This window comes from Macrobrachium rosenbergii, chromosome 48, assembly GCF_040412425.1.
Source record: "Macrobrachium rosenbergii isolate ZJJX-2024 chromosome 48, ASM4041242v1, whole genome shotgun sequence".
Classification (NCBI taxonomy): domain Eukaryota; kingdom Metazoa; phylum Arthropoda; class Malacostraca; order Decapoda; family Palaemonidae; genus Macrobrachium; species Macrobrachium rosenbergii.
The window spans coordinates 4,587,478-4,610,487 of NC_089788.1; the positions used below are offsets into that span (position 1 = coordinate 4,587,478).

The window sequence follows — 23,010 nt, forward strand, 5'->3', positions numbered from 1 at the left end:
TTATTGTTGAATAATTTATTTATAAAATTACATTACAAAATCTAACAGTGTTTTAACATTAAGGCACAAGAACAAGTTTCTTCACAACAGTAATCTGCATTAGCTATACTCAAAAGTTATTCAGCTATAACTTATTTATATTTGAAACATGGAACCAAAACGGAAAATACAGGATGAACAGTACCTTACACCACAACCAGTTCTAAGTACTACAGCATAAATTACATAGCAAATAGGAAGGCTTTTCAAAGCTATACATGATAATCTGTTCTGTAATAGTGATTGATTCTGACATCACCATTAGTAAAAGTAAATATGAATCATTCAGGTTATCAGTAACAGCAAATAACAGATTATTCATAAGTTGAAAACACCCGAGATTTGCAAGTCATTATTGTATAGAGTACTGCTAAGGAGAATTATACAAAAAATTTTGACCCCAATTAGGTGAAGTTGCCATCATCTTATTCATGTTGCCTTTCCTGTGGGTCTGTCTGGGCACATCACATTTTTAAGATGTTGGCACTTTGCAATTTTAAGACAGTTTTTGTAGAATTTCCTTCTCCTTGGAAATACACCACTAAAAATTTCGTGTTTTGAGAGGTGGTAGACTATATTTTCTTGGAAATAGAAGTTCATTTATCAGTGTACTTAAATGTACAAAAGTGCAGTGATGACACTCATTGTTTTAAAAAAATTTTAATATTGGTTTGTTTCAAATATTCACCAGATTATCTGTAATGTATTAAGGGTTACACTTGGAGATGCACTTAAAAGTATTTTGGACTTCAGCTCTGTGATAAGAACTTAACTGGACAGATGTTAGTTACTGCACACTGTAAATAGAATCACTTAGTCTTGTGTAGCATTTTGTTTGTGTATTTCTTTTCCAGTGTTGAATTAAGTAGGCTTTCAAATAACCCTCATGTGTGTTGTACTTTCTAATGTAAATTGTCAAGTTTCATGTTAAAAGAATACGTTGTCACTGCATGTGAAAATTTTTGTTCAACTTTTGTGTGTTGCTTACCCACTCTACAGTGAGTTAGTAGTAGGTGTGTTTCAGTTTTAATGGAAGGTATAGTTTCTTATGTCTTTAATACTCAACTGAGATTCAGTTTAGTCATTTACTAGGAAAGGTAACTGCTTTGAGAAATTCAAATATTTTAGTAATATTATTTGCTCTGAATAACATGTTGCACATGGTTTTTGCTTGAAAACTCCATTAAGTTACAAAGTCTTCACTTTTTCATGAAGAAAATACCAGTCTCCTATGATTTGTAGGCCTGACTTTAGCTTGAAAACATAGGTATTCCACTGTATTCATGACTGACTTTGGGGACAGACCTTTAAATTTAGAATTGACCTTCTATTGCACTATTTTCAATGGTATTTGAAATTTGTACATGGTTAAAAATGGATTTCAACCATTCAATATAGCTGGTTGTAGGTACTGAATACAAAATGGACAAAAGTCTATTTATACAATACAAAATTATGCATCATGCTGATCAAAAAATACAATACTATCAACAAGGAAGACTTGCAACCTTCATAAAACAAAATACGATTGCAATTTTGGTTATGGAATACTTGTGACATTTTTATGCTAAAAAAAAAGCAGTGTATTTAATTATGTTTAATTTAAAAAGATAACTGTCAGAGCCTAGTTAATGGCAATAAAGCAACTTTATTCATGGCATGGCATGCTTGTAATTTATTCATCTGACAGAAACAATAATATTAAAACAATTCTATTAATACAGTGACTAGAATAAACAATTACATGTATTGGAAAAAAAAAAAAAAAAAAAAAAATCCTTTCAGAAATACTTGCCTTTCACAATACACATTAGACGAATTTTAATTGCAAAAATGTACCAGTACATACATACTGTATTTTGTCTAACATAAAAAAAAAAAACCACCATGATAACAAACAGGTGAGCTCAGCTCAACAGCAGACTACATAAACAACTTCACTGCACTGTAAACACACGTATTTAATCATCAGTTGCATCTGGGTCTTTAATGAGTTTCCACTGTTTTGCACAAAGCTTTAGAGTTTCATGTGCATACTCACGGGCTTTAGGGTGGACCGCTTCAGGGTTATCAATTTTTGCAATGGCTTCCAGTGCATCCTGTTCACAAAGAAGAAACAAGCATATAAAAATATGAATTTTTATGAGGTGGATGCCAACTCTACAGACTGGTTAAAATATTTATTGTTAATATTAATTCATGTGGTAGAATTTGAGTCGAGTGAGGCTACACCCAGTAAATAAAATAAAATTTGGTAATGATTTATCCCTCACAGTCCAGGCTAAATATATATTAAGCACTCCCCTAGACCTGGCTAAATTTAAGGATGGCCAATTAAAAAGAAATTTATCAATGGAAAGAAGATATGCATATGCACAAGGTATAAGACAAAACTAAAAAGATTTTCTGTACCTTCCACGGGAAGTTGAAAGTTAATATTTCCAACCCTGTTCGGGGCCTCTTTTCCAAATGAATCATAAAAATATGCTAATTTTACCAAGTTTTTTCTAATATTTTTTTATTTTGTAAAATTATAATTACAGATAAGAACTAAAATAAAATCGGTAACAAATTCTGAGTATATTTAAAAAAAAATATTTAAGAAATAGACATCACTGGATGGGAATTTTGGACAACATTCCCCTATGACATCTCAAGGCAAACTGAATTCTCTCTCCTGTACTAGCCATTAGAGTTGGAATAAAAGTCGCCATGAGTCATTTATGACCCACGGAAGTGATCTGAGCATTTTTCCCGCAAAATTTGATCAAACCATGGCACGAAATCTTGAACATATACGTTACATGGAATTCACCCCGAAGCTATAAGTAATCATATATGTATTACCCATCCACAAGGGGTTAACACAGGTAGAATTCAACTGAAGTGTGACAGCATGTAAATATTTTTTTATGCAAAAACTCATTAAACATCTCAACACAAGTGAAATTAACAGGTAGAATTCAAGTGAAGTGTAACTGCTTGTACTGTGTTGTGTTGAGATGTTTGAATTCATCTTAGCCAGTTCTATGAAAGGCAAGTGTTTTGACACGGTGGCCTGCTGAAGCTTCTTCATGATAACAATAACTGGTTGGTATCTCTTATCTACATTTTACAAAAAATATACTCAAAATTTGTTACTGATTTTAGTTCTTATCGTTATGATATTGTGTGAGCTGTAATTATAATTTTTACAAAATAAATTATTGGAAAAAGTGTGCATAACTTGGTAAAGTCAACATATTTTCATGAACGTCTTGTAAAAGAGGGCCCCACACAGGGTTGTAAATAGTCACTTTCAACTTCCCATGGAAGGTAAGGGAAAATTTTTTGAATTTTTTTTTTTCTTACACCATGTGCATTTGCATATCTTCCTCTTTCCATTATGTGTTTTTTCTTAAATTGGCCAATCTTAAAGTTTGCCTCAGTCTGGGGGTGTGCTTGATTTATTATTTAGCCCTGGAATGAATGAAAGAGAGACAGGGAGAGAACTAGATTATTGGTGAATGAATGAGAGAGAGAGAGAGAGAACTATATTTTTGGTATAAGTGAAACAAAGAGAGAGAGAGAGAACTATATTTTTGGCAAAGACTAAAAATGGGTGCATGAGACCTGTAATTATTTGGCTGTAGAAACCTGGTCACTGACAAGGAAAATGGAGTTTCTGAAAATGTGTTGATATTCATGGCTAGAGTACAAGTTGCATTATGAATTGGGAACTGACAAAGAAATGGGGTGTCTAGATTTCAAAGACTAAGCTGATTTGGACAAGGGTTGAGGACTTGGACAAGGGTTGAGGAATAGTTTGTCAGAAAAATAGTGGATTGGAACTAGCTGAGCAAAAACCTGTCGTAAGGCCCAAAAAATGGAACATGGGGACAGATGATGATCCTGACCCAATAGGAGATTCAGACGGAAACTGCACTAGACAAAAACATTCATTATGGTTATTATGTAAACGAGCTTCATTACAATAATGCTCCTTTTACCAACTCTATCAGCTTAACAGTTAAATTTTCATTTTGTTATGGAGGTAAAGTGCTATTCAGAATGCATTTGCATAGGAAAATTGTCCCTTGACTTTGTAAATCTCTAGAAAATAACTTAATTCTACAGTTTGCTTACCTTGCAATGAGTGTCAATAACTTTCTCAGCACTGTATTTGTCATGGGCTGCAATAAGGTACACAATAATTGTACCACGGTACATTATATCCTTGTCAGAATGTGAAAGCAGGAACTTGAGTATATTTTCCCAGTCTAATGCCTAAAAAAAAATATGTATATATAATTATAATAGCTTGTATTATGATAAAAATTTGGCATTATAACAAATTAAATGCAAGATTCAGCTTCAAGATATTGCGTTGGTGTTTGATGTGCACATAAAAAAAAAAATTTCATTTTATCGAGAAAAACTTACATCAAAGATTTTTGTAACACACTGTGGTGACTCTGGCATCACCATGCACAATGCACCTGCAGATGCCTTGATAATTTCTTCATCTTCATCTGAACAACTTAGGAATAAATACTTGAATTTGTCATTGTTCCCCTCCAACACTTTTATAACATCTGGTGACATGCACATGTTGGCCATACACTGAAAAACAATATGTAAATAAAGTCAACTTACTGTTGAGGAGAGATCTCCAATGTATCAATGAAGACTGTTGCAATTCTTTGTTTAAAGGCTTTTACTCAATCTATAATATTTATAACTGTGCTTCCACGAAAAATTGTTTTTTCCTATATTATAGTATACCAAAGATGTCTTTTAATTGATCAGACACCTGAATATCTGAGTAACAATAGTGGTTATTCAGTACATTTTCAGGTCATGGTTTCCTGAGTTAACTAACCTGGAATGCTGCTCTCCTTATCATGTCATGATGTTCAAACATGTAGTGTTCAATATTAGGCAAACCCTTTTCTTTGATGATACGTTTCCGGGCTGACTCTGACATACCCGCAATATTTGTGAGACCCATCAAAGCTTCAAAGTTCTCCAAACCAGAACAATCTTGATCCAACAACCTCATTAATGGTTTCACAACCTCATACATCTGAAATGAGATTGCAAACATGATCATCATAACTTTCTAATCTATTCAATAATACTTGTTTATGGACTAACATGAATTTTCTTCAGGGTTTAAAATGAAATTAAAATCTACTTGACATTCAACAAATTCACTCATACCAGAAATAAAATTTTCACTGAAAAAAAAAAAAATGTTGACAAAAATATCCGAGAAACATTCACTCAATTTCTAATCAGTATGCTTTATAAATGCATTCACACCTTACATAAAATCATACAAAAACCAATTACTGTACTGTATATGCCTTTCAAGAAAACCAGTTTCCTCAAGATGGTAAACACCAAACCATTCTGCAATGAATGCAGAGTTCCCTTACCCATGTGACACATGCTTTGGCTATCCTATCCTTTGGGACCTAAGAATCCTTTCTTCTCCTACTGCCTGAGTGAGGAGGGTAATTTCTTTCTCAGAGGATCTATCAGACAGTTTCTTAAGATTATTGAGGAAGTTATTTTCTTGAATAGGCATTTACCTTAGTTTGTTTTTATATAATTTTTTGTGGGGCATGAAAAATTTTTAAAATATATACAGCAAAAAAAAATGACTGGTTGGCTGTTAAGTCCAAAACAAATTACAGCTCACTGAATGTGTGACAAAATGAGACTCACCCTCTGGCCTGGGAATGCAACTTCAGGATTTATGGTAATGGCAATGCGAGCCAAAGCCTGAGCAGCAACTTTCTTCCCTTTTTCTGTGCCATCTGCTGCCAAGCCCAAAAGGGCCTTTGCACCACCCTGTTGCACAATGTGTCCACGATTTCCGTGCATTTGGCACATGGCATTGAATAACCTAAAACACAGACTTCAATTAGAATAATGAACCTTTCCATCATACTCGAACTTTTCCAACATACTTTACAAAGATATTACTGTATTAAGAATAAGCTACTTTTTCAACATAAATGACAAAGGTGACGTTATTGAGAATAAGTTATTCAAGGAAAAGCTTAACTGAATTTGCCTGTTTGTATATTTAATAAAAGCAATCAGGCTTTTTGATGATAAAACTGCTACTAATCTTTTAACTACTGTAACATCTGTAAAACTTTTTTTCAGAAGTGCTAATACAGAGCCAAGTCTTAACAAGACAGATGAATACAATTTTCAAAAGAAAGAAAGAAAATTTAAAATATCACTGTACTCAATAGGACAAATTATATTTCATTTCTGCAATTCAGCACTGCACACTAATTTATTAATTTTTTTCGTGTGAAGATAAGTGCATTTGTTAGAAAGAAAACTGTAATACCCCGAAGTTTTCAAGATCACAGGAGACTTGCCTTCCAATAAGTTCCTTGGAGTTTTTACTTTCAGTTTTACTTAAAGCTGTCAGAGCACCACCTGCACCTTCTTCAACCAGAATATTTATACGTTTATCGATAAAATCTTGATCATCTAGGTCACTCTTCTCAGGGACATGCTGTTTAGCAAATTTGGCAAGTTCCACCATCTCAGGGATAGCTTCTTGTTCATCATAAGCATTGCAAAGATTCACAAACGTTGACACGACACCATATAAACAATTCATATCACCAGACTGATGGGAAAGTTAAAAATAATTACATATTTGGAAAAGCAGTAAAATTAAAGTCATGAGGTGCTACTTTGGCTTGTTATCTATGCATCACCTACCCTGAGGTGCTAGTACTAAACAGGGGGCAACTCCCTGGGATGGTGTGTTTAGTACTGGCCCCTCAGGGGGTCAAAGAATTACTGTATATACACCAATTTCTATATTGTAAGGTACAAAACTATATTAATAAACGGTATCTTCATGTGACCATCTACTTTACATTTAGCATACGGTGTTAGTATTAGTATCTCGGAGTAGGGGACGTGTAGGTAACAAGCCAAAGTAGCACCAGTAGCACCAATCATTGTAAGTACAGAAAGGGTAGCGACATAATTTTCAGACCCCTGTCATAAGGATGACATGAGATTAGAAAAAAAAAAAAAAAAAAAAACAGCATTACAGTACTTCAATACAAGTTATATTTCATTCAAGTAGTAAAATTTATTTTCACTGCAATACATGCCATCTCCATTTCAGCTTGGTGACCACATAATGCATACAAAGTATAAGATGTAATGCCCTCCTAATTGAAAACATTCTGGCTCAAATGATGAAGTGTAAGCACTGTTTTAAGTTTCAAAACTGAAAGTATGGCTACTGTACTATTTGACTTTACAGTATGTGAATTCCAAAAGCATTACCGTAACAAGAAAATTACATTAACAGGAAATACAGGTAAGACAAACCTTTGCCAGTTCAATCATAGAACGAAGGGCATCTATGTCAGAAATGAGCTTCTCTTTGACTTCAGCATCAAGAGTCAAATATGCCAAGCCTTCACATGCCCATCTTCTCATTTCAACATCTTTAGAAGGATTAATGAGGAACCTGAAAGGGTAAGTAGTTTCAGCATGTCTAGAAAAATATCCACAACGCTATATATACAAGGCAGTCCAAAGTTGAAATACCACAGTATATGAAAAGTAATAAATTTTGAGACGAAAATTTGTATGTTCACTATAACTGAAGATCTACAACTGTATTCCTTTTTACTAACTTAATACCCATCTCTGATAACTTTCAATTTACTTCATAAAAAACAAGCAATTTAATTATTTATATTCTCCCAATAAGAGTTTAACACTCTGATTACAAACTCAGAACAAAGCCAATTGCATTCCAATGTCCTTTATCACTTGTATCACATCTATTATGTTCTTGAGAGGCAAGAAGCTGTGACATCTTTCTGGTGACTGACACAGGAATTTAATGAAATCAGAATAATCATAAGTTACAAGTTTCCCATCTTCTGGGGTAGAGTATAGCCCACAATGTACCTTATGTGGAACACTGTGTGCATTACTTATGGTTCTCTACAATACTGCTTTCTGCCATTTACTCTTCATCTATTCTCTCTGACCTCTTTCTACATTGTCCAACTTCTGTAATTCTGTCTTCCTACAATTTTCACCTATTATTCATAAACAAATTTTTTGGCCCACCACCTATGAATCTACAAATGATGTAGAGATGTATTCAAATTACTTAACAATGATACAAGAGCAAATATATACAGCATTACAGGATGGTTTAAACTTAGGCTCACCTTCTGCAAGCCTCTGCTAACTTCATTGATGCACCATCAGCAAAAGGCTTCATGGAGGCATCTGTGCCACCCAGAGATCCTAACTTACAAAGTCCAACCAAAGCTCTGACTTTCACAGAATCATTCTTGCTCTGGTAAAGTTTCTTCAGAATTCCAATGCCCTGGGTAACTATTACCCTACACTTATCCTTCTTTGATGCAGCTGCAATCAAAGCCTCACAAGCAACCTGTTGTAAAGCAAAAATTATAAGGCATGTAATTAATTTCCTATGCTGGAAAGTAGTTAAGTAATGCATTTCATAGAAAATTTCATCTCGACACTGGCAGAGGTTGTAGGGCCATCATATTTCAAACATTTTTCTATAGTCTATCATATTTCAAACAGTCTTCTATCTTCTAACACCTTAAATATAATTATATGTTTACCCAGATACAACCTTCTGAAATAGTCATCTCAATCAAATACTGTTGAGCAACTTACAATATGAATATGGAGTTTAAATCTAACTGAATTATTAACAGAAAAAATTACACAAACAGCTCAGTGCACTAAAGGACAGCACACGAAACTAAGAATTCTATGATTATATGTCGCAATACCTTTTGCTGAAGTTCATCGTCAGTGTTGGCCATTACCAGCATCATTTCCAATATACCTTCTCTAGCTATTAGATGATTACCACAGTCAACTGATCCAAGAAGCAATGTAGTGATACATACAGTTATACGGACAGTTTGCTCGATCTCCGGAGTTAATAAGCGTAACCTGTGGGTATTGGGTGAAACTGGTTGAATAAGTGTTGAAAATTGGGTGAAACTGGTTGAATAAGTGTTGCCACAAAGAAAATTAAGTTTTACAATCAGAAAAATCAATCTCATTTTACACAAAAGGTCTCTATTCAGTATTCATTCATTAGCTATTCTCCAACTTTTTGGCTGCATTGGTATTTCTAAATATATTCATTCAGTTAAATAGTTTACTGCTCGTAATTCAAACAACTGGACCTAATGACTTTGAACTGATTTAATGCTCACCTCACATATTCATCAACAATATCATTAAAGACCTTCTTCTGCTTGTCATCATACATGTTTTCATAAACCTTTGCTAAACAGATGGCAGTGGTCATTCGAGTGTTGTCTGTCACGGCAATTGAACTCTCATAACAGAACTCTTTCAATTCTGAGCACACGTGCAGCAACTGTTCAACTCCTGTTAATTATAGGTGCAATTAAATATGAAAATTTCTTAAGTAATTTGTATTTTTCCTAACATACAAACCTGAGGCCTTTACACAATGCAACACTGCAAAAAAAAAAAAAACTTTCAAATATTCACAGTACACAAACCACAACCTCATTTGCATCTTTAAAGCTGACACTTGTTGGAATGATGCTAAAAACTTAAAAACAGCAATTCAAAATAAGTTCATTCAACTTATTCCAGTTACCAAATCATATCCACAGGTATGGAAAACATAACTATGGGGAAAAGTGCCCTCATTCTGATGGTGAAATAGTAACTGGTAATTAATCAGTTGGATCAGTAATGAAAAATTGTTGTTGGAGAGGTTAGACAGCAAGATAATAGACCAAGAAAATGAATGAGATTTAATACAATGGTCCAAAGGTGCAACTGGGAGAAAGCCCCGCAGCCAAGGGCTGAATGGATGCTGTAAATACCCTTCAGTAATGCTTACATTGCACTGCACGAGGACCACTGATGGCACTTTCCTCCTACAGGGGTAACTCCTTATTAACTAGTCAATGTACATGTTCCTTGGGCCTTCAAAATTTTCATTATCTTAATGCAATATGCCAAGCAAAGACTAAACCAGGCCATGTTCGAACATAATCACAAGACACGCAAGAACCTTCTTGAGGAAATCTATACCAGCTGCAGAAACATCCACAAATGTATGTTAAGCCCCAGTAAAACCATTTATGCATACATCATCATTCCCAATTATAATGCTATACTCATTGTACAGTCTTGCTACCATCCTGAAACAAACCAGAAACTGCATACTTTGCAAGAGCAGTCCCTCAATCAATTAACCAAGTCAATTTCTATGGCCCTCTAATTTGGTCCTGTGCCATTTTCCTTAGGGCATTCCAGCACTCCTTGTCCACAATTCTCCTCAATGTTCTAAGCCATGTCAACTCCTAGTTTCTATGAACCTGCTGCAATCATTAACTGTAGCACTGCTTTGACAACCTCTTTAACCAGCATGGAAAAGTTGAACTCTTCAAGGAGGTTACGCTTTTATTGCTAGACAAAGCCTGCTGGTTAAGATTTATCTTGAAGTTTCTACAGTGTTGGCCTATGACGAGTATAAAACACGCTGTGAAAAAAGTTTCAATGCCTTAATGGGAACTTTCCTGACAACCTTCATTTAATCTTTTAATTAGTGACTGAAGCTTAGCTTTTAATAGATGATGAGATACTGAAGAACACTTTTAGTCAGGTTTCACCTGCTGTCACCTCTGCTAATGGAAGGATTCTTTCTCTTGGCTTTAGATGGGACAAATCCAGGATTTTGGCCACTCTTATACCCAACAAAACCATTACCTGTGGGTAGGGAATGTCAGGGGTTCCCTACCAGGCTCTTTTTTATGGTAGAAAATTGAAAGACAAAACTCTTGTGGAAGTACCAGCATGCTTAATGTACTTGGCCTGGTAGAGATGGAGGGGGGGGAATTATCATTTACATAGTGCCTTGCATGGCACACTATATAAAAGTATGGGCACAGTGATCATATGAACATGACTAAGACCATTTGAATTTTCATTATGCATCACAGACTGCTTTCACAAGTATCACTGGCAAGGAAATGTAAAACTTAGAACTGCACTGACATATAAATGGCATTTGGATTGTTCATTATACCTTGGTATTACTAAACTGATACTAAAATGACAAAGAAAAATGCAATCACCACACACAATTGTGGATTCCATCCCGTAGGGTCGAGTACCTTTGGTTTCAGTATGAAAATCTTTCTCTTCATTTTCCTACATTTGAAAATCCTTAAACAATTTTAAAATATAAAATGGGAGTAAGCAGAGTAATTCCATAAGAAAACTTGAAAAACTCAAACTTGACTGGTTTAAGGACACTATTGTGACCTAATGCACTCACACTAGACTGTTAAGGTTTACTGAAGCTTTCAGTGAATCTTGGTTTTTACATGATAGGGAGATTAAATTTATGATCAATGCTCTTTTACAGGGCTGAAGAACAGTATCAGTGCATAAACAAGGCCTGAGAATGTATGAAGTACAAGAACAGCATTACATTAGCTTACTTGATCTAAAAAGGGGGCTTAAAGTGCTTCTGAGTGGTTATAAGGTGGGATTCACTGACAGAACTTGGTGGTGTGAAAGCCTGGGATCACACCCCTATGAAAAGTGAGTTAACCATACCCTTGTAATAATTATAAGTAATTCTGCCTTCATTTCCAATGTTAAAAGTAATTAAACAAAATTGTTTTACAAACAACATTAATCCTTTCAATATTCTTTTCCATACACTAAGGTAGAATTCTACGTATAAAGGTCAATTATATTACAGTACATTTGGCAGTAGCTGAGCCATCAGTTACTAGCAGAGGAAATGTTCAAGAAAACTGGAATATTCCTTTAGAAAACACCAGTTCCCCTATGCATGCCATTTTCTAGGAAATGCAATCCACAAGCTACGAGAGAGAGATATATATATACGTTCTGTCATACATACCTCCTGCTTTAACAAACTTGTTTCCCCATGCTAAATACTGATGATCAATATTTTTAAGCAAGAGCTCAATCACAGCATCACGGCACTCTCCTGACATGGTGGCATTGGTGACACTTTTGGTAAACACCACGAGCAAACTATCTATCTCCCTCTGATTATCTGAAAAGAAAATGATATGAAGAAAAACACAAACAACATAGAATATGAAGAAGCATGACTTGTACATATGAAGTATATTACCACCAACCACATTCAAGAAAAAACAATGTAAACTCTATATTCTATTGCTTTAGAATATACATATTTTGATTTTACTGCAAATCAATATTACTAACATGGCAATATTTCAATAAACAAACCTTGAATTTCATACCAACAAATATTTTTATCACAAACTTGGTGTGTCCATTATTTGCATATCTAAGAATACCTAATCCAAAGAGTAGTGTACATTATGCATATTTTCAACAACTGATTCATTTCCAGTTGAAGTCATTATTAACAATATATGTTCATTATTTGCATAATAGTACCTTGTGGCCTTGGACTTTACAAGTTAATTAATCACCTTCTCACCTAGAAAGACATAGACTGACTGATATGGTACAGTGCTCCCCCACTTTTTCACGGGGATAGATTCCAGAACCCACACTGCGGAAATGCAAAATCCCCTCTAAAAACACTTATAACTGCCAAATACCCTGTACCCCTTAAACTAAAATGCTTTTAACTGCCTATTTTAACAGTTCACTGCATAATAAAAAAAAAAAAAAAACTGAATTAGTCATAATTTTAGAGACAAGGTCTACAGAAAAATTCACGAACTGGTGAAAGCTCCCACGTAAAAGTGACAGATATGGTCCACAAAAATCCGTGATAAAGTAAAGCGTGAAAAAGTGGGGTCCACTGTGAACTATAATTTTGAGTTCTACACAATTTTTGAGAACATATTTCAAGAAGTACTGTACTTACCTGCAATCAGTTTATTATTAGGTTTCACACCTTTCTTAACATCCATTCCGGCAAGAGCATTCAGTATAGTCTGGAACACATACTGAGTGGCATTGACCTGATCTTTGTTGGTGCTGTTCATAAGGTCCATCAACCATGGAATACCTACTTCTAGTAATATTGACTTTGCCTGTAAGAAACATAGAGCTTTAGGATGAATCAGTAATTTTCAAAGTACATAACTGCAAGTGTTTTATAAATTCCATGAGAATTGCTTACAGGAAAGCTTAGAATACTCTCCTTGTAACAGTATAAATATATTTCAATAATATGAAATCTTTAAAACCATATTCATATATTCTAGCACACAAAATGCTGTTTTACAAATGTTCATAAGTGCATTTAGGACAGACAAATATATTGCAACACAATTACTCATAAATGATGTAGCATTTTGACACTAAATATGTTGACATCAAGAGGGAAGGGCTTATTTTCTGATTAAAAAACAATCTACAGGATAGGTGGATTGAATTTTATACAATAGTCTATATGTTACAATAATGTTATAAAATCTCTCATATGTTCCTAAACAAACCCAAGTTTAGCATACTGAGGTTAGTAAATCACCATGTGCTGATTGATTAAATGTAATGAAAATATATAGTAACCAAAAGTATATCCAGAATGAGGGTCCAGACTCGTCTGTTAGCTAGTGCGGTCACCCAACAGCTTGAGGTAAGTAAAAACGATATTTTCATAAAACTAATGCTACAAATAAAGTACAAATAAAAAATAAATCTGCTACAAATAAAGTACAAATAAAAAATAAATCAATTAAACAGTTTATGTTAATCTTGATCTCAAACACACCAAAGACATCACAAATTTCATCTGTCCAATGTAAAAAGGTTAAGAAAATAAGTGGGTGACCAACAGGAAATATAAGTAGGTCAAGATTGGTATTCTCAATATCTTGGCTATCCAACTTGAGAAGCCATTGCGTTCCATTGCGAAACAGGCTTTGCTAATTATTTCCTTCAAGCGCACATAGACTAGTGGCTCTCATGAACAGATGATACTGATAACTACTGGTAAATTAAGAGTATCACATCAGTAAACTAGGCAAAACTATATGCAGCAATACCATGCCCACATAAAATGAACACTACTTTTTGAAGAAATGTGACTTCAAAGTGCCCCGTTACAACATTCATGTTTCTTAGTTCCCTCCTCAGGGCTTCGATATGGAAAAAATAGTGTAACAAAGCTGCACATGCCCTTCAACCACAATATGTGGCTACGTGTCCATAAGTTGAATAGAGATGATAAAAGAAATTCACAAACAAGTCACGCATCAACCACAGATAAACGTCTAACATAACCACAATTGTCCAAAAACCAAGAACCAGAACATTTTTAAAAGTTTTATGGGCTTACTTTGAGATGATCAAGGCAATATAATCCATATCCATACTTTGGTAAAACAAGACACTTAAATGTACCCAAGTAAAATACTGCTTATGAAGCTGGTGTATACTCAAATTTTACCAGTATCACCAAACAGGATACAGAGAAATATCTATCCATTATACAGAACAAAGTTATGACTGTAACATATTGTAATTTTCTTAGTACTGATTCTGGATTTCTAATTATCTGGATATTTGCAGCATAAGTATGCATCATGACCATACTAGATTTATGTGAAAGGTTCCTTGCATTCTCTTGCATAAATCATTAATTTTACAAAACCAAAACAAATGAAATCTTTATTCACAATTTTTTGTTACACCTCTTTGACCTGATACTTACCCTTTCTTCTTCAGAACAGAACTGTGAGAAGGCTCTTGTACATGCAACACGAATCTCTGTATTTCTCTCAGTTTTCATCATGTGAACGATACGACTTATTACACCTTGGCTCATTAGCAACTCTGCACCTGTTACAGAAAAAATTATGTAACATAATCATGTTCTTTACATTTAACCAGCCATAAGTTGCCTTTTTTATTTAAGATTCTGCATTTCAATGTTCAACAACCAAGTATAATAATTCTAAATTTTCACAGTATGCTTTCAAGCACAAAAAACATCTTTGTGATCATTCATTTTGTCAGAAACATTAATGACATCATGGACTTCACATTTTGTTAATACAGTACAGTGTTAACTTAATCCAGACAGGTTTCCTTTATCTCTCTGCAATCTAGCAAAAAGCAAAGGTTCTAATATATTCAGCATCAATGATAATTCAGTAAACTTTTTCAAATTAGCAAAGGTTATTTACCATTAGATGACAAATAACCTGCACCTTTTTCTTCTATAACTTACACTTCTCGTCAAATTTCTAATACTGCAATATTATGCAGTATGTTATCAGTCTTACTGATAACATGCTAGATACAAATGTCCTTTGCCGCAATACCAAGCTTAAACGTATGGGTTGGTAAAGAAGCACCATATAATTGGTTTTCAACATAAAATGAGAAATACGGAGTGTAAACAGTTACAGTACTTAGCTTCCATTGTAGCCACAAATAAATGTCTAGATATGCAGTTAATTTATTTCAGGAACCATAATTTTTGTATCTACTACCATAAAAATACAAAATTCCAAATACATGTACTGTACAGTTCTTGCAATATTCCATATTAATAAACATCTTTATTTATCCTTTAATGACATGAAACAGCATAGTAAGTTGAGAGCTGAGTTAATTATTAGACAAATGAATTCCCAATCATTCATTCAAGTGAGTATCCAAAATTTAGTGGTGGGCCTTTTTGCTATATCACTGACCTTATTTGCACCCTGGCCACCTTTAGTAACGTAGCAAACTAGGGACGTAAGAATGTCATTTGGTGGTAAATGTGGGGCTCTATGGAACAAGCACTATTTGAAACTTTCGAAGTGCTAATATAAATATACAAAACATTTTACTTACTACATATCATATATAGAAGGGTATATCACAGCTCTTCAGCTGTTTGACTGTAGAGTGATAAAATTAGTATTGTATTTAGTACCTGTAATCTCTATACCATTCAACAATAAGGTATTCTGAGTCTTAAGATTCCTGGATGATTCTCATCATATCACAGTTAATGATGTTTGTAGGTAATAATTACACTCCCTATAACAGATGGGATGCTCATCTCAGAACAACTCAAATTTTCATGTCTAGTGGATATGCCATTCTAGGCTAACAGTTCTCCTTCACATCATTAAGAGTCAAAGCATACATGAATAGGTTTATAAACCATGTTGACACAAAATTTCTTTATGACAATATTTTTCCTATGTCCTTACCTGCACGTTCTCTTGCTAGAGCTACAAGGTTGTTGGCACATGTTTCCCTCTTGTCCTTTGGTGCTGCTGTGTCAAACAAGATTTCAAATAACTGTTGAACTTTACCAGCTGTTTTGGTCTTTTTATCAAGCTGTGAAAAATGACAAAAGCATCAATGAACTGTCATTGTAATGATTCTTATCAAGTGATTAAGAAACAATCAACCTAACATAAAAACATAGAAATATGACAAATTTTAAAAGTAATCTGTATTTTTCCTAACAAATAAACCTACAGTCTTTACATATGTGATTAACTCCCATATGTAAAGCCATACAAATCTAAGGTCTTTACATAGTGATTAACTCCCATATGTAAAGACCGAGGGTTTGTATTTGTGTAGGAACAAAAGTAATTCTTTATAGATCTTACCAAATCTTGTACTACTTTATGGAGTCTAGCAAGCATGGCTTGAACTTCCTTATTCTTGGGATCTATTCCCTGTAAAGCTCTTGCATCAGCATAAGCTTTCTCTTTCTGATCAAGGGCCTCATATGCTTGTGCCCTTCGGAATAGGGCCTTTGGATCTTTTGGAGAAATTTCCAAGCCTGGGAAAGTAAAGAAAGTATTCAGTTTATTGTTGGATGTTCAAAATAATTTTCTCTTAGTACAACTACTAATATACAGGCAGTCCCCGGTTATCGGCGGGGTTCCGTTTCTGAGGGTGTGTTGATAACCGAAAATCGGTGATTTCGGTGATTTTCGGCACCGATTTTCGGTTATCGGCACCTCTGTTAGGTATGTATCGGCGCCAATACCCAATTATCGGCGTCGATAAGCGGAAATCGGCGATTTTCGGTGCCAAAAATTGCAGATTTTTGTTGCTAGACAAGCCCCATAAAACCGAATTGCTGTTAACCAAGCCCGCAGTTAACCGGGGACTGCCAGTACAGTACAATCTCAATCAGTATATTTCAAACCAATATTATAAAAACTGAACAGATAACTCTGTAAAAAATTTTGCAAGCGCTTAGAAGTGAGAAGCAACGGCAAGACAGCAACAGTGTAGTACTTACATTCATTGCAGTCCTTGACAACACATGAATAGTCTTCAGTTTTGAGGTAAACAGCAGCTCTGTTTTTAAATAATACCGATCGATCCTTCTCCTCTTGGCTGATTTTTAAAGCCTGTGAGAATAACGGTAGGAAACATCAAGGAGTTTTATCAGAATGGGAATAAACATACAGTATGGCATTTTGGTTCAAAATGCACACACAACAATATACGTTATGTATTTCCTTAAAAAACCACTCATTTAACAACTAAGCTATAATTATTTGGTTTACAGGAAAAATCAAAAGGAGTAAGTTCCTAATTAAGAATTATGGTAAAAAAAATTTTCATTTAGCCATTGAACATGCTCAAGCGGTAATTCTTACTTGTAGATCTGTGTACAATGATCGCATAAAAAATGCATTTTGTTAGCCACCTATAATTGCATATCCAACAATAAATACATGGTGATAAGATAACAGAGTATCTAACAAGACAATGAAGAATTTTAAAGGGCTATCAAAGTGAAAGTGGATACATTTGCCCATAACTAAATACTATTATGAATCATCTACAATTTTCTCAATCCACTTTAGCTCATAACTAAATGCTATTATGGATCATCTACAACTTTCTCAAACACAAGTCCTGTATTATACAGTGCTGAAATGACAGAAATTTATCTTTCACATGCTATCCTTCATACAAATGGAATAAAATGGTATCTGTTTGGTCATACAAAACTCAGCACTTGCTTGAGATACTTTTTAAAAAATTCCATTTTGTCTGTTTGAGTTAACTTTAAAACAATCTTTTCATATGTAATATAACACTAATTTAGTTTTGAGAATACTTTTAACCTCACCCAAAACTATTTAACCTTGTAATTCTATACCGTACTGACCAAAGTGTGCGTGTACGATGTAATATCCTGAGTAACATTTTAGGGAGATCTTTTTAAAAATAAACAATTGTAATTAAAAGTATGATAAATTTCTAATACTTTATTCATATCTAGTGTCATAACAGTCTGAGAAAAATTAGTAAAATACCTACAATAACTATAAGTTATGGAATGAAGTTATCAATATTATACTGTATTTTTCAACTTACCGCTGTGTATTTTTCAATCGCTGTATCAAAATCGCCATTCTTATATGCCTCATTCCCTTCTTCCTTTAACTGCTGAGGAGTTGGGGAACCATCTGTCTGAGTCATCTAAAGAAAGAAAGAGACAAAATAAAAATTACTTTAAAACTGTGCAAAAAAGACTGGAAGTCATACACAAACTTTACTGTTACCGTTACATGATTACAGACTCCTATAACAACACATGATCACATTTCTCTGTCACTATTTTAAAGGCCAAGAATTTAATCCTAAATTGCCCTCAGAACACAAAACTAACTCTTCATTTCCTTTGTAGACTCTGTAGCACACTAACGAGCTTACAATACTCTTACATAAACTGAATCTCCCTTTTAAGAGGCTAGACACGTCTCATACTTTTTCTCATACTTTTCTGCCTAAATTCTAACTTGGTCTGAGTATCAGTGACCCTGGTAGTTTTGACACCAGATGACTTACTATAAATCAAATTTAAACTGGTCCAGATCATCATTTACAGGCAGTCCCCGGTTATCAGCGGAGGTTCCGTTCCAACGGCGTGACGATAAGCAAAAATAGCAGATAACCAAAAATGCCGATTTTCAGTTATCTGCACCAAAAAGCACTGAAAATCTTTGAATTTTGGTTATCGGCACCTCTGTTAGGCACATATTGGCGCCAATATGCAATTATCAGTGTATATCAGTGCCAAAAATCGCTGATTTTCGTCACTAAACAAGCGCCGAAAAACCGGATCGCCAATAACCAAGCCTGCCGATTACCGGGGACTGCCTGTAAAGTAAACCCCCCCCTATTCGCAGGGGATGTGTACCGCACTCCCCTCCATGAATAGCTAAAATCCACGAATACTTAAAACCCCTCTAAAAATACTTAGAACTGCCTATTTTAATAGTTTAAACACAAAAAACCCTCTAAAAATGCTTATACCTCAGTATTTTAATAGTTTTATCATGAGTACATTTAGTCATGACAATATGAAAATACAATAATTAGTGAATATTTCTCGGTGAAAAATACCGCGAATGGGCGAATTTTCCGTGAATAATGGGTAGATACATTCCACAGAGATATCCCGAATACGTAAGTCCATGAACAGTGAGACCGTGAATACAGGGGTTTACTGTGTGCCCTTTTCTGAACCTTCCAACTCATCTTCATCTTGCCACTTCCATATCTACTACTTTTCTGTCTACTGCTTCCCGTCCCATGTCTAAATCATCCCAATTGTTGAAATCTCAATCTGTTTTCTAGTCCCTGGACACCACATGTTTCCACAACTTTATTTGCAATATGATCTTCCCACAGCACTCAAGCTTTTTAAAGTATCCTTAGTTTTTTATAAGTGCCCTTGTTACTACTGGACTATTGCACAGAGTAGTACCTGTAAGGCCCCAGACATACATAATAAATTACCATGCTTGCTCATGGGATAGTGTACCCAAAAATTCTCCCAACTTTGAAGAAAGAAATACAGACTCCATGTTTGTTACTTGTGTTTACTGTTGTTAACATTGTGGCAAAAACCACTTGAATCAAACACACATCACTAAAACTGTTCAATGAAACTTGGTAAAATACATGAAACAAATTACAAGGGCAGGGTTGAAGGGATCATAGTTATAACAGCACCAGATTTTCCTTTTGCAAGTTGCTAATGTAGTACAATGAATTACTGATGGATTAAGACAAATAACTGGTGTCACAACACCAATGGTCATTAATGAGTGAGAGAGTTATCAAGAAACAAAACCCTTGTAATTAGTATTTTCTCATATTGTAATGTACACTCATTATGTTCAAGACCATTATAATATGCAACCCTCTACAAATAAGTGCTGCACACTTTTACACCACTTCACAGCCAAATTCTGTATAACCCTATCTTCAGAATTACCTTAACAGTTAAACTAAAAATTAATAAAAGATTGATAAAATCTGAGTAATAAACACTCAACTATAATTTATCCAGGTCAACAAAATTCTTTTCAATTTCAAAGTACAATCTTTCAATACATATCAATCCCAGGCCTTAAGAAAACAACATATGAAATGGAGATAACATAGAATGGGGTCAACTGTGATGGATGTGACTGGCTTGGGTAAAAGGTTATAGCACCAAGAGAAAAATCACAGGAGGCTGATCATAAAGGTCGTCATCAGTGCAATCGAATACAAAGTTGTTAAACCATACAATCCAAGGCAGGGAATGCCAGAAGAGGAGGGAGGACTGGAAAGGCTAACATAAAACTTTAACATCTGGGATGAAAGAACTTAGGATGTCTAAACTAAACACCAAATCACTGTTTTAGCAATTTTAACCATGCTAACAGAAGGGGAAAAACTACTTTTAATCAAAAAGAACAACCAATTTCTTTTAACCGTTTTGAACAATAAGATATGATGCTCAAAGGATATATTGCCTGGTGGTGTTTTATCAGGAGGCAAGGAGAAATAGTTTTTGAACTTGTGAGGGAAAACATCTGTATGTATCTGACAGGTTTTTATAGTTAGCCTATAGTTGGTTTATGAATATGTGAACTTCATGTGAAAAAAAGTTTCTTCAAAACACTGGCTAATTCACCCATGGAACTGCTTTGTATGAGGGAATCTGAGCCTTCTATCTCTAAAAATGTATGATATGAAGTAAAGTTAAAGAAAGTAAAGAGTGAGGGTCTGGGTATGGGTGGGGGGGTAGGAGTAACCTCCATAGGGCAGGTTGGACACAGCAACCTAAGGAAGGTTAGGCTATCAAGGGAATATCCTGCAAGTTTCTACCTTTTTCAGTTGTGAAAATTATGGGGGTCCAGTGAGAATAAGTATAATGAGTCTGAGATATTGCATACTAGCCAAAGTACGGTTAGGTTAGGATTGATCCATATGTCCCCACACCCAAAAACTGGACTCCACTGTAATCACCCATAATTGTTAAAAGGTATCTACAGAAGGAAACCCCTAATTGTTAAAAAGTATCTACAGAAGGAATACACAACAAGAGGTTGGAAAAATATAAGTTATAATCATGGCAATGTACTAATTTGTTTAACTAATACTTTATGGAATTAAAAAACATGCTAAATGCACCCAGCATTTCTGGGAGATGTACTTCAGTATCAAGGAAAAAGTCTGACCTAGATAAAGGTACTTGAATTTAAGTATAGAAAAGATAACCAAAGTCAGAGTTATCAAATATTTTTCTGGCTGCTAATCTTGTGTTTTGTCCTTTAGACCATTCATGTTGGTATCATTTAGGCTACTCCTTTTTAGTTTTTCTCTGACGAAAAACCCATTTCTCAATCAGGTGCCCTCTTAATTATTTGATGTATAGGTAGGGGGAAGATGAGCAGTCACTAAAACACGTCTAAAATGCTTACAAGCCTACGGACTTATCTGGTCAGAAATTAACAAATTACACAAAATTATCTTGCTCTTAAGTTTAATCTCATATATATACACCACATATTTCGATAAATTGAGTCACAGTAAGCCTAGGCTATTATTACTAACTACCACCCAACTACCATACCTATCCTAAATAGCATTCAAAGCAAATTCAGCCTATTATTATACAGAAAACATCACCAAGATCTATAATTAATGTTCTTTTACAAAGTTAGACATTGAATAAAACCATAGGAAAAATGTAGTCTAAACATGTGTCGTAAATGGGTTAGTCGGGCAACAATGCCATAACACCACCTGGATATCTATAATAAGTTACATTCACTCGTGAGTGCACGAAGTACATTAGAACTGAGTAACAACTCTCACCATTACGAAGACGAATGACTTATAACACTAAATGGCAAACTGATAATCCTCTTTGGTATTTTTTTAATACGAAATGATGTCGGCGAAATAAACTTCACCTTCGAGACAGGTAACAATAGACGTCAATCACGTTCAGTTCTCGTTCTCCGTCTCTACTGAATAACACCTCCGACCGCGAAGCAATGCTGCATGAATCCTCGCGGAACTAAAATTACCTTTTTCTTTTCCACGAGAACGTTCTAACACGTTCTCCAAGTCTGGCTAAGGTTCAAAAAGGGTGTGTGTGTATTTTTAGCTTTCTCTTCTGCCATGGGTTTGACGGAAAGTTCGGGTTACCTACGTCACTACGATACGACACTTTTAGAATAGAGAACGTGTTTAAACCTAAAATTCCCCATTAATAATCTTGTATGCTTTGTTTACTCGACTTTAAACTAGATTTATTATATATAATGCCTATGTCTTCACAGAAATTTACGAAATTAATAGTGTCCTTAAGTAACGGGTTCTGTCAACATCGACTGAAAGCAAAGTATAAACGGCGAAACCAAACATAAGGAAACAGCTCGGCTGCAGAGTCGCTTCACGGGCGCTCGAGAAGGATTCGATTACCTATTTAAATTGCATAATAATTTGGCAAGGGATGAAAATACCGTCCTCTGTGACTCTTCTGTCCATAACTTTTGAAGTTGTGTGCTTAGTAGTTTGGTAAAATACCTGAAACATCCATTAGTTTAAAAATGGAAAAAGAAACAAAATACAAATGAAAAACATCTGACGATGTATGGTTGGTAGTTTGGTAAAATACCTGAAACG

The 23,010-nt window shown here is 34.7% G+C and overlaps 1 protein-coding gene across 3 annotated transcripts; it reads right to left on the reverse strand.

Moving 5' to 3' along the window:
* Positions 1-22,550, reverse strand: unc-45 (unc-45 myosin chaperone). Of its 3 annotated transcripts, none has more exons than XM_067091190.1 (18): positions 22,410-22,550; positions 18,412-18,516; positions 17,321-17,432; positions 16,677-16,852; positions 16,266-16,395; positions 14,768-14,895; positions 12,974-13,142; positions 12,002-12,160; positions 9,297-9,474; positions 8,862-9,027; positions 8,262-8,488; positions 7,402-7,543; positions 6,423-6,679; positions 5,752-5,932; positions 4,901-5,104; positions 4,462-4,641; positions 4,165-4,305; positions 1-2,138 (listed from the first exon to the last, which is right to left on the reverse strand). In XM_067091190.1, the coding sequence occupies exons 2-18, from the start codon at positions 18,514-18,516 to the stop codon at positions 2,001-2,003; spliced, it is 2,793 nt and encodes a 930-aa protein (XP_066947291.1). In that variant the 5' UTR covers positions 22,410-22,550; the 3' UTR covers positions 1-2,000. The 3 variants fall into 3 exon arrangements, with proteins under 3 accessions (XP_066947291.1, XP_066947292.1, XP_066947293.1); XM_067091191.1 differs by having other exon boundaries at positions 22,293-22,523; XM_067091192.1 differs by lacking the exon at positions 22,410-22,550 and adding an exon at positions 22,195-22,370.
* Positions 22,551-23,010: the final 460 nt, after the last annotated feature.